Genomic DNA, 12,259 nt, shown 5'->3' on the forward strand with positions numbered 1-12,259 from the left:
AGACGCAAAGAGAAAAAGAATTGACGTTTTACGAGATGGCTGACATTATATTTTAGTATTTACTGAGGAAGAAAATAGGCCGGAGCGTGCAGAAAGATTCGAGAAGCACGTATCGCGATAGTCTAATTAAACTTTCAGAAAGATGAAAGGCTGCGCGATGAATAGCGTGAACTTTTTTCATCAACCACGTGTAATTTTGGCGAGTGCTAATTCGCGATCGAGTGCTTCTCTGAATTAAACTTCACGTACACGTCACTCCGCATTGAAAATGTTCTCCAGTACATTTGAAATCTTTCTAATACTCGTATCTTTGATGCAACGCGACTTTTCGATTAAGATTCTTTTGTCTACTTCGAGTTTATTGCAAATAATTGTTTCACGATGAAAAAGAACTCAGGTAGAAGGCTCATCGATTCGGTGTGGCATAAAAGATGCTTGGTACAAAAAAAAACACAAAGAAGAAAGTAATCTATACCCGGCGTGTAAATTTCGAACAAAAATAGACGTGCAATCAATAAGAAAAAAAAATTCCAAGAAAAAGAACTATGGCGATTATTTAGGCAAAGTTCAGCAAATATTCGAGTATATTAATCGTGCTAAATAAATATTAATCTTTTTAACATCTTTTTATCGCAAAATATGTGACTTGCATGATATTTTACAAATATTGGTCAATTAAACGTATTTTAGCAAGCTTGCTAATAATTGAGTAAATTGATTAAATAAAACGAATAATTTATTTTACACAACGTTTCATATTTTCGCGCTTTTCAATTCCATAATCATTATATCGATTGTTAAAATAATTATATTACAAATGATGTAATATTTGAATAGAGCTCCCACAATTTTGCTCGATTCAATCAACAAGCAATTTTCAAAATGCGGAGTTGAATATTTCTCGATATTTAATATGGTTGTCTTAATTAAATAAATTACGCGTATAATTGTATGTATGTGTATATATATATATATATATATATATATATATATTTTATATTTCATTAATTTTTTTTATATTGAATGTAGGAAAATAATATAAAAATATTGTAACGAACTTCTACGAGACGTATCGCGGAAATAGTTATCTCTAGATTTCCTACAAAATCGGCTTATATTGTTCTTCGAGAGAAAAGATTGAAGAAGGAAACAGGAAATTACTAGCGTTCCCATAAATAGAAACCATTTTTATTCGGATGAGATTGATCAAGTTCAAGTATCGCGACTTACGTTCTCAATTTTCTCGTCGAGCATCTTGAAGAAATCAAGCTGGCTGGTGGATATCTCTCTGAAAAATTCACAATAGGAAAGTCAATCATAAATCATGTGCGATAAATTATTTCTACCAAGTATAATCTTGACGGTAATAAGCGAATGTAAGCTATATAGGTATATAAGCTTATAGACTATATCGCGATTCGTTAATAAGTGGACTTAAATTATATCAAAAAGGATTATATTATAGGAATTTAGCGAAAAAAATAAGATACTTTTAAAAAGACAAAGAATACTTATTTTTTCATCTTCTATTTTAATATCTTTTTTCGCACAATTTTTAATTTTATTATGGAAAATTTATAATTTTTAACAAAAAAAAGCATGTCTATTTTTGCTTAAATAAAAATATACACACATTGTTAAAAAGTATCCTAATTTCTACTTCGCTAAACTTCTCTATAATAAATTACCAATTATTACGCACACGCATGGAGCGAGAGTTAAGCTGCAATAATTAACGCAACTGCTCAAGCTTTTTGCAAGAGAAGCAGTTTAGAAGATCAACAACAAGTGTACATATAATTTTCAGTGCATGTTGTTTTGACAAGTGTCGTCATATATATAGCTATTACTTACGTAACAACATGTACTTTAGCAGTCGACTATTATAACAGTTTCTCTAGCAAAACTTTATTAAATTGTAAGAAGTTTAAACAAGATTACACATTAATATTATATTTTTGACAAAGCTTTCGAAACTCGAATTACGCACGCGCTCTCTCAAAATAAGCTTTCCGCGTGCAAATATGTGCAAGTAGCAAATGCTTGTACAATTATATAATTATAGCAAACGGTTTAAACTTCTCCGTGCTAATGTCAATTCATCTGAATTAAGTTCTAAACGAGGTTTCTCTCAATATCGCGTTCCATCGAGACAAATACAAAATACGAATTCTATTAATACTCTTCGCCAAGTCACCTGTAAACTCTAATATCGTAAAAAGTCTGAATATAATATATGTCTCATAAATAAATCAAAACGTTTAATCAAGAAATATCTACCATAACTCTTAAAATATATCACGCCAAGTTTCGGATTAAATATTAACCACGCGAAATAATTTTTTTATTTAATAATCCTTACGTCTGTTGCAACAAAGGCCCACCCCCAGGTACGGTCGGTTTCTTCTTTCCTTGTCCCTTGGCATCGACGCCACCATTTTGATCCTCGTTTCTGTTCACCTCGACACCGTTGTTGTTCGTCTTGTTGCCCTTGACGTTGCCATTTCCGTTCTTCTGTTCCACAGACGACGCGTTACCTGAAGCACGAAAAAAAAAGAAGAGACGTAAGAGGCGGCGCGACGAAAGGATACGCCGTTTAAGATTATCATCCGAGATTAAGAACCGTAAATATCCTGACTTGAATATATAACGTCCTTCGTCGTGTCTCGATAAGTCCTTCATCTTATACGTTCAATAACATCGTCCGCCGTCAAGCGACTCGGCAATTTCCCGCCCGCATTTTTATCGTACATTGCGACGACGGTAAATGTGACATAATGTCGGAAAAATTATGGCTATTAACGCGACATTATACGGCGCTTTGTCATACGAGGTATTCTCAAGGAGATCACAAATTCCTTTATTAGGATGCAAATAAACAGTGAAATTATGATCGCCTGTAATGACGTATCTGACTGGCATACATTATTATAAGACAGCGTATTAATGTGAATTGTTGTTTTCGTATAGACAATTGAAAATTAACCTTGGCAAAGCAGAAATATATTTTTTGACTCAAGAATATATATGTATATTTAAATATACATTTAATTTTTTTTTCATGAAAATAAAATTAAAAACAAAAATAAAAATAAGTTTTCTTTCATAAAAAAAAAGTTATCAAGATATAAGTTTTATCAATTTAATTAGTTTTATCAGAGTAATTTTCTGTCCGATAAAGATCATGTGTAAGTTTTGTATAATCCAATTACGAAATTATCGTTTAATCTCTCGCGTAATCGCAACAAGCGTCATTATTAGCCTCCTCGCATTCACTTCCTCTCGCATTATTGTTCGTTATCGATGTGAAAAATAATTTCGCTGGAAAAAAAAGGCGTGTAAGATACGAAGCGGATGGCAAAGTTCAATCGTACGATCTCATAAACACGTTTAATCTTATCGGCGACAAACGAGCAGTTTGACACTTTAAAGGATCCCGTCGCCGCCACGGGCGTTCATCACGAACGCGAGTAGAGAAGATCGTGAACCAAAATAGACCTGTCGTTAGCTTAGCGAGAGAACGAATCGCGTTTAGGGAGTTAACTAAAAATAAATTGCGCCAGCGGTTGGAGGAGTTGGAAATAGAGTAACGCGCGCGTATACAATGTTCAGCGATATCGACTTCGACACGCTCGTCTGAAATAGGATAAATGAGAAGCATCTGGAGTACGATAATCGTATCATCGCCGGTCTAGAATTAAAATTAGTACGCCGATTGATATAAGTAAAGACACGATGTAATAATTTCCGGCATAATCGAGCGCGTTAAGTAAGTGCCACAGGTGTCTAACACGCGTAATTTCGATAATTTATTTCAAACGAGGAAGAGACACAAGTTGCAATTCGGCGCAAGTATGGGCTACGAGCCAGATATTATAAAGTGAAGCCTCATCTGTGGCACTTGGCCATTTAATTAAAAATTCCTAATCAAATACTAGCTAAGTGTATGTCAAATCTATTCTAAAATGAAACAAAAAAGATTATCAAAAAATATTAACTTTTATGTCTAATTGCAGTTTGTATTATAATAAACATCATGTCATATTTATAAATAAATAAATATTTCTAAACATTTATCACATTGATAAAATAAAGCTATTGCGCAGAAGAAACGACGAGGCTATTGTTTTGTTATTAAATTTATCTCGTAGATAAAGATGTGTCAGAATCATGCTTTGATAATCGCAGCGGAGATATAATACACTTTCGCTCGCGTTCACGAGCAATTTCGTGCGTTGGAGCGAATCTAAAAAGTTCTTTAGCTGATCACGTCGCAGCCTCTCGGCTCTCTGCTCTCGGCTAGAAAATTATTCTCTAATTTATGTGCATATGCGCGCCGCGCATATGATGCAACCTTTTGCGGCAAATCGAATTTAGAGCGCGCCTCAACTCTCGGAGCGACGCGAAAAATGCTATCGTGAACCACGATAATCGAGACGCCCACATGCATCTCCATTGAAACGCACTTAATTTCTACAGAACAGCATAATTGGCAGAGTGCATTGTTCTCTCGACTGATGAGTTTAATGCTCTAAGGGCCAATCGCATTATCGCGATGTAATTGATAGTTTAAGCACGATAATTGCTTTATCTCGTGTAATGCGATAATAATTAATTTAATTCATCGTTGTATAATTTATATATATTTCGACGTCAAAATAGTAAAATCGATAACAATATAAATTAACGCGGGATTAAAATCGTGACGCTTATTATCCGCCAAGTAACTCTAGAACGTCGACACTCGATCCGAGATAACGATCTTTTTTTCACGACGATGACACTCACGGCGCGATATATCGCCGCGACACGCAAGTAAGCAGTTCCCCATTCATTGGCACGCGAAACCGCGACAAAAGGAGAATGAACTCGCATCACAATGGAACACAAATAACTCTCTCTTTCTCTCTATTCGGGACGCGCGCGCGCGCGAATGACAACAAGATGCGTCTGTCGCGAGAGACGCACGTGCGCGGGGCCGTTAGGTGGGTGCAACAAAAGCACGAGCGCGAGATAGCTGTCACCTCGAATTACGCTTATCCTATACAGCGCGAAATTTATACCTCGTTGCGGTAGTCCCACATACTGGGTGTTTGAAAAAATATTTCTTCTGGAGATCGATTTCTCTTCTTAACGAAAAATTTGATTGAATGCGACTCACAATCAATTAAAATAATTAAATCATTTGTCAATTTTTTTTTTGTCGGTATTATCTAAATACGGCTGTTTTAATCTCGTAATATATATATTGAAAAAAAAAAATGATATTCAACTAGTTTTCAATAAATATTTAACATGGACGCATTTCTATTAAAATTGCACAAGATAGTATTGAATTAATTAAATTGTTACTTTTAATTAATTACTATAACTCGAAAAAATAAGATTCTACTATTTATATTAAAAGAATTTAAATTTAATTTGCTAAAAAAATCATAACAATGATTTTCACCAATTTTCCTTCGCGTTTATATTTCGAAACATTTCTTAGCTATTTCTTTCGACAATCTATCCATGCTTTCATGAAAATGCATACGTGTTTTTGGTGACGTACGCAGGTATGATAAAATGTAGTGCGATGTAACAGATGTATGCGTCAAAATAACGTAATGCAAAATAACAGTCATGTTGCATCGCACGAGCGGAGATATTTTTAACGATACTCGCACCCACGGGGTTGTATTGCGTTTCGCGTATCATTTGATAACGTGTAGCCATGGACGGCGGTGTCGCAGGAAGAATCTCGCCCATTCGTATCATAGTCATAAATAAACCGATTCGCGCGCTTACGGACCCGAGCCGTGCAAGGAAATGCGTGTCTCTGGAATTTCAATGAAGATAATGGGAGAACAAATTAATTAAAAAGTTTCGCCGCCTACGAGCATTAGCTAGTAGAATAGTTTGTTAATGTGGAATCTTTTATTATGTAATACGTTTCTAAAAATAAATATACTACTAATAATAAAAAAGAAACGTCAGTTATAAAAACGTCAAATATCAAGGTTGAATTAATATATTGTTATTATATGTATAATAATACACTTGTATATAAAATAAATTTTATAAAATATAATAATAGAAATAAAAAAAGGGATCAGATTTTAGGACATTTGTAAAAAAATATATTTAAATTATAGAAGCAGTTATAAACGAAATTAATTTAAATAATATTTTTATTATATGCGATTTTTTTCTGTTGGATTGAAACTATTGTATCCATCCCATTTTATTTTCATGAATATTTCAATTTTCTTCAATTAAAACAAAATTGTATTCTTCCCATTTTATTTTCATGAGCACTTCAATCTTACAATTAGTCTGACATGTATTAAATTTTTCAATCGCAGAAAACGATTGATTATTAAACTTTAATCATATTATTTTCAATTTTTTCATAATAAGATCTCTCTATATAGAACTAAAATATTAATAGATTAATTTACATTTTTTTAATAGAAAAATATATTATCAAAATATAAAATATCATGCACATATATAATAACGATGATACAATGTATATATTTTCCCCACGAATTATCAATTTCAATAAACAAATTAATATTATCAAATATTATTTTTAATATAAAAACTATCTAAATTGTTCAACATAACAATCAACTTACGTTGCACTTGAGATATTTTACAATTCAAATAATATAATTTATTTGTTTGCAATCACACATATTGATTGTTTTAAGTGAAAGAAGTTTAGAAAAATATTCATAACGTTATCAGAATGCCAATATCCCTTTTGTCAATATTGATTCGCCGAATCACATGTGAGATGCAATTGACGTGAATTTTTTTTTCTGTGACAATTATCCAGATATTTTTCCAATCACAATTAGAAAATTTCTCGAAAATTTCACATGACCTAAGGTCATTTCGAATTCATCTCACCATTAAGGTAAAATTGCAAAATGCTTGTGAGATCGTAAAAAAGAAACATCGATTACAAACACACATTCAAGAACGAAAATAAAGGAGAAGTGTACGGGACGTGATTTTTCTTAAGACCGACCTTGGTGATCCGTCGAGCGTGTTTAATGCACGGCGACGGTGAAGTTAAATTGAGACGAACGCCCTTTAATTAGAACGCGCTTTCATTTTCCGCGGACGGTTTTATTTACGAGCTAACGGCCGGCAAGTACGAATGCCGTAGCGAATTGGCCTCGCAAGTGCCTCGCAAACAGAGAACGCTTCAATCGAGAATTCCAATATAAGCTTCTAGCGGTTTGCATAAAATTGCCAATCAATTTAGAAATCAAATAACGTAACGAAATCAAGTAAATTTAACGAAATTGTTTAGCAGCCTCTACCTTATCGGAGCAATGTATATGGAAATGATAAATTGATGCTATTGTGTGCGTGAAAAGTCTGATTTATAAAAAATTAATTAATTAAACTTTTATTTTAATATAAGACCTTGATACAAAATCCTGTAAGATCTTGAACATATAAGATGATTAGTTAAATATAAAAAATTTACTCTCGAAGAGATAGCGAACGAAGTATTTTCGCTATCAATAATTAAATTTCAATCTTCTTTGTGTCTTAACTTTTAATTGTACTAAAAAATATATTTTCTCCATATTTGTGATAAAATCATGTGTAATTATTCATTGTCACATTTCTTAATTTATTTGGAGAAAATTTTTCAGAGAGAGAGAGAGAGAGAGAGAGAGAGAGAGAGCGCGTACGCTAGAGAAAATATGAAGTCTAGTCTTTCATCAATTTTTTTTTGTTTTTCAATAATCGTTTTAATCGATTGTTTAGTAAAGATAAAGAAATGTACTATTTAATGCTTCATTCAATTCTAGCCAGCTGTAGTCGATCTTGAACCTGGCGTAATGCCGAAGGTCGACGTACATCGACTATGAGCAAAATTCGTAAATTCCTTAAATCTTCGATATAGTGCCAACAAGCTCTCACAAATTTTATGAGAATTTTCGACACGTATTTATAACATTTATACGACAAATGCAACGCATAAATATTAAAATAGATATGTAATTTGGCATCGGGATAATAATTAGAGTGTATTTCAGATCCTAACGAATTTTTTAACAGATGTAGACTCGATTTTTTATTAACGAGATAAAATATGTAATTATAAAAAAATACATGATTTAAACAAATAGAAGCAAATAAAAAATTATTTTTTTGCGTACTTTAAGTGTGAGTTTTGCTTCGCAGAAAGTTCAGCATTTAATCGTTGAAATATCTAATAATAAAGATTTAAAATATTTACGAAAATGAAAAATGATTTCCCCAAATTTTTTGCATTAAAATATTTCTCCAAATAATTGACTTTATCTCAAGGAATTATTAGTAAAAAGCAAAACGCGATACATGTAATACCCCACATGTTAATAACCATTTAATCAGTATAGCCTCCCAAACACTAGATCGCTCTTCATAAATACAGTCGCATTGTAAGTTTTATAAGCCTGGACGATTACGTGTGCGATATAATGGACAGTCTTATCACCGTGCATAATGAACGGACAGCGTCACGACGGTTTTCAACGACGAGCGAGGAAGCACCATATGTACGTCATATGTACGTATTAAGCGCGCATTGAATGTATGTCGAGGGTACGCATTCGTGATGGCATCGTTAAGATGAGCGATGGTGATCGGCATTGAACGAAGAGGAGAAGGAACGACCTGATAACAGAATCATTTTCATATAGTTCCTGCGTAGAACGTGTGAATACATACGACATAGTGAGCATCAAATTATGCCTTACGGAATTCCGCGAAATTCCTCCAGAAATTTCACGACTCGCGGTCATCATGAATCTGACATTTGATGAGAGTGCAAAAAAATTTTTGCTAAATATATACATATAAGAGAAACAATTCTTACTATTATTGATATTTTTTACATATGTTAATGTGTAATAAATATAAGATATATACTTGTGTGCAAAAAATAAAATAAAATAAAATAATTATGTAAGAATAATGTTCTCTTTTATAATATCTTTATGAATAAGTATTTTCTTCATAATTTCATCCTTCTTTCTTCTTGTTTTTTTTTTCAACAAATATATAATTTCTACTTTATAAGACATTTATTTTGTTGTATTTATATCTCGAGTTGTATCTCAAGCTATCATGTCCTGAGTTTGTAAAGAGAAACGTGATAACAAGGAAAGTTTATCCCTTATGTGGAAATAGCGGACAAAATGGAATTACGAGGTGAGCTGGATTAATAATATAAATCCGACGAAGATATATGAGTAATACGAGCTGTATCACTAACACGATTAATAAAACAAGTGGAAAGCTCAATCAAACAAAGTAAATCAGTTTTCTTTTTTTTTTTTTTTCACATTAAAAAACTCGAGTTATCTACTAATCTAATCCACGCGTATTATGCTTGTGTAAGGGCAAGATAAGGTCTCGATTAACGATCCTTTCTACGAAACATTAATCAACGACAATGTACGTGAAAAAACGTTAAATGTAATGGCAGAAATTATCGGCAACTTTAACAACTCGCGTTTTAAAAAGAATCGTCGCGATACAAATTTAGGTCAATCTGATCGGACAAAAGTTAATTCCACTCAACTTCCCAACGTCGAAATTTAATTATTCGCTTTTTTATATGAATATTACTCTTCGTGTCCACCTATTCATCCATGCGAGACAAAAAATTATTAGGATTTGATAAAAATTCACTGAAAATTAATTATCAAAATTAATTATCAAAATTAATATCAAAAAGCGCATTCACAAGTCATCGTCATACTCCATAAAAAGACACTTCGAGCATTAACTTAGATATAGTTTTACACAAAATTATTTGTCTTATATAAATTATATAAAATGTATATTTCATCATCTTATCATATTTATAAATAATATAAATGCAAATGCGCGTTGCAATAAATGATGGCATCAATTTAAAAATGTAACAATTTGGATAGGAAATAATAATATCTCTGTCTTTCGAATTTTTCAAAAAAAAAAAAAAAAAAATATGATTGTACTTCTCTCTCCTCATATAATTACATACATAAAAAAACAAGCGCAAAAATAAAATAATTAAATAATAATAATTAATTAGTACCCCAACACGTAGCTGTGTTCACATTTTATTCCAAATAAAATAGAATGTGACAGTGTATAAGAGAGATACGTAGTATAAGAGAGATACTACGTATCTTTCTTATACACTGTCTTTACTATATACTACTTTACATATAGAATTCTCGTGTGTGTGTGTGTGTGTGCGCGCGCGCGCGCGCGCTCTAAGTCGTTTAATTGAGGTGACACTCGACGAGGTACTGCTGGGCGTGGGCGACACCATGAGAGCGGGCTGAATACCGGATGCTCGAGAACATTAAATATAAAACGCTGCGAAATGACGTCTATAGATTAACGTAAAGCTATGCTCGTTTACTTTATTACCGTAACCTCGAAAGTTACAATTGATGGACGCTGGAATCGAAGACACAGCGCGCTATAAATATCTCACTATATTATGCGATTATCGGAGAATGGTTTTCTAATTTGTGTGTGTAATATCAAAGTTATATCATATATTTTTTTTATATGAATTTGAACACGAGCGTCATTGATAAATAATATTAATTTAATATTAATTAATTTAAAAAAATACTATTAATAAATCGTTAACATAATTATTGATATAAATATAATATATATTTACATTGACGTAAACAAATTAAAATTAATCCCTCATGTTTTTCCTATAAAATGTATATAATTTATATGTATTATATGTTTAATTTGTGCGTCATGATTTATTTAAATATATGCATAAAGATATATTTTACATGAAAGCGGAAATTTACCGTCTAGTATCACGTTACACAATAACACACGTTATCAGATATGGGAGCTGCGCGTGTAATTAAATCATTTGTCTCATTGACAGATTTTACTTTACTGACTCTCGCTTAATTATTGTTGTATATCTTATATAATAGAGGGTGTTTTACGATGTAAAGGAAGATTCACGTTTAACACGATATCGTTGTGTTGCAACGAAGATCGCATGACGTAGACACAAGTAAGTTCGCGTGACGTATTTATAGGAATAATTTCAATGTATCTCGTAGCAATTTTCCATTAACATATAAATCGTCACATCTTCGTGCGCGCTCGGCAAGAAAATTATCCCTCGTCGCGAAACGACGGATGTAACTTTGCTATTTATCAACAGATTGAAGCGTGAAATCGTTTCGATGGTGGCGAAATCATAAATTACACGCAAACGCGGTCGACGTCCAAGTAAAACGGCATTAGAGGCGCGACCCCGATAATTGACCGCAATCGTTCCTACCTGAAATTAATTAATCACGCTTCAAAAGCCGCAGATGCGGGATAAATTGACATCATCATTCAATTGACGTGTGGAGGAATCGAAAACGGGACGACAGGCATCAACGACAGTCATTTTTTTTTTAGAAAACTCAACTATACAATTCTCTTTATGCGATAAAGTAAGATAACGCAAAGTACAATCCACTAACGCGTGCGTCGCGAATCGATGTCGATTACCATATAAATTGCACGTAACCGTGTCGCCGCAACAATCGGGACATAATTTTATGCTATCTTTGAAACTAATTATTCCGTCCAGATATCGAATTGAATTAAATGATTACTGAGAAGAGGAATGATATTCTCATAGAAATTATGTGAAATATTAGATTTCGAGAATGAATTATATATTTGTGTTTATTATTCTCAATTAAATGGAAATATTTACTGTATATAAAAGAAATAATTCGAAAACAGCTGATTGTAGCATTCATGTGATACAGCAATTACTTTGTTCCACACCACACATACAGGCACACACACTTTAATCATAAATAATTAAAAAAATACAATTACTTATACTTTTTACGTAGATATGATGAAAAAAAATGATATTTTTCTTACAAAAGGCAAAAAAAGGAACAAATTAATTATGCCATCACGTGACAACTTGACATATTTATTATCTAAACGTTATTAATTAATAAAGTAATCATGAAAGATGTCTCTTCGAGTATATTCTAAGAACCATTGGTGCGTGATTAATGTGCGCGTAACGAGGAAGGTGTAATTAACTTTGACGCAATTTGCTCGCTCTCTCAATGATACTATAAGTGTGTTGTGTAGATACTAAGGGGCGTTAAGAACGCGTCGGTAACTTCACAATAACGTCACATGTTACATCGAGCAAACACGTCTGTCTAGAACCTAGGACATATCAATGAGAGAGCACTTATAA

The 12,259-nt window shown here is 32.6% G+C and overlaps 1 protein-coding gene across 3 annotated transcripts in view; it reads right to left on the reverse strand.

Moving 5' to 3' along the window:
• Nucleotides 1–12,259, reverse strand: part of LOC126858918 (uncharacterized) — a 43,220-nt gene that overhangs the window by 1,970 nt on the left and 28,991 nt on the right. For all 3 annotated transcript variants that reach the window (XR_007688732.1, XM_050609656.1, XM_050609655.1), the window contains 2 exons: nucleotides 2,363–2,537; nucleotides 1,231–1,288 (listed from right to left, as the gene is read on the reverse strand). Coding sequence is in view for 2 of the 3 variants with exons in the window: in XM_050609656.1 (XP_050465613.1) it covers nucleotides 1,231–1,288; nucleotides 2,363–2,537 (233 nt within the window). In the remaining variant the exon portion in view is untranslated. The remainder of the gene's footprint in view (nucleotides 1–1,230; nucleotides 1,289–2,362; nucleotides 2,538–12,259) is intronic.

The sequence above is a fragment of the Cataglyphis hispanica genome, chromosome 2 (assembly GCF_021464435.1).
Source record: "Cataglyphis hispanica isolate Lineage 1 chromosome 2, ULB_Chis1_1.0, whole genome shotgun sequence".
Lineage (NCBI taxonomy): Eukaryota > Metazoa > Arthropoda > Insecta > Hymenoptera > Formicidae > Cataglyphis > Cataglyphis hispanica.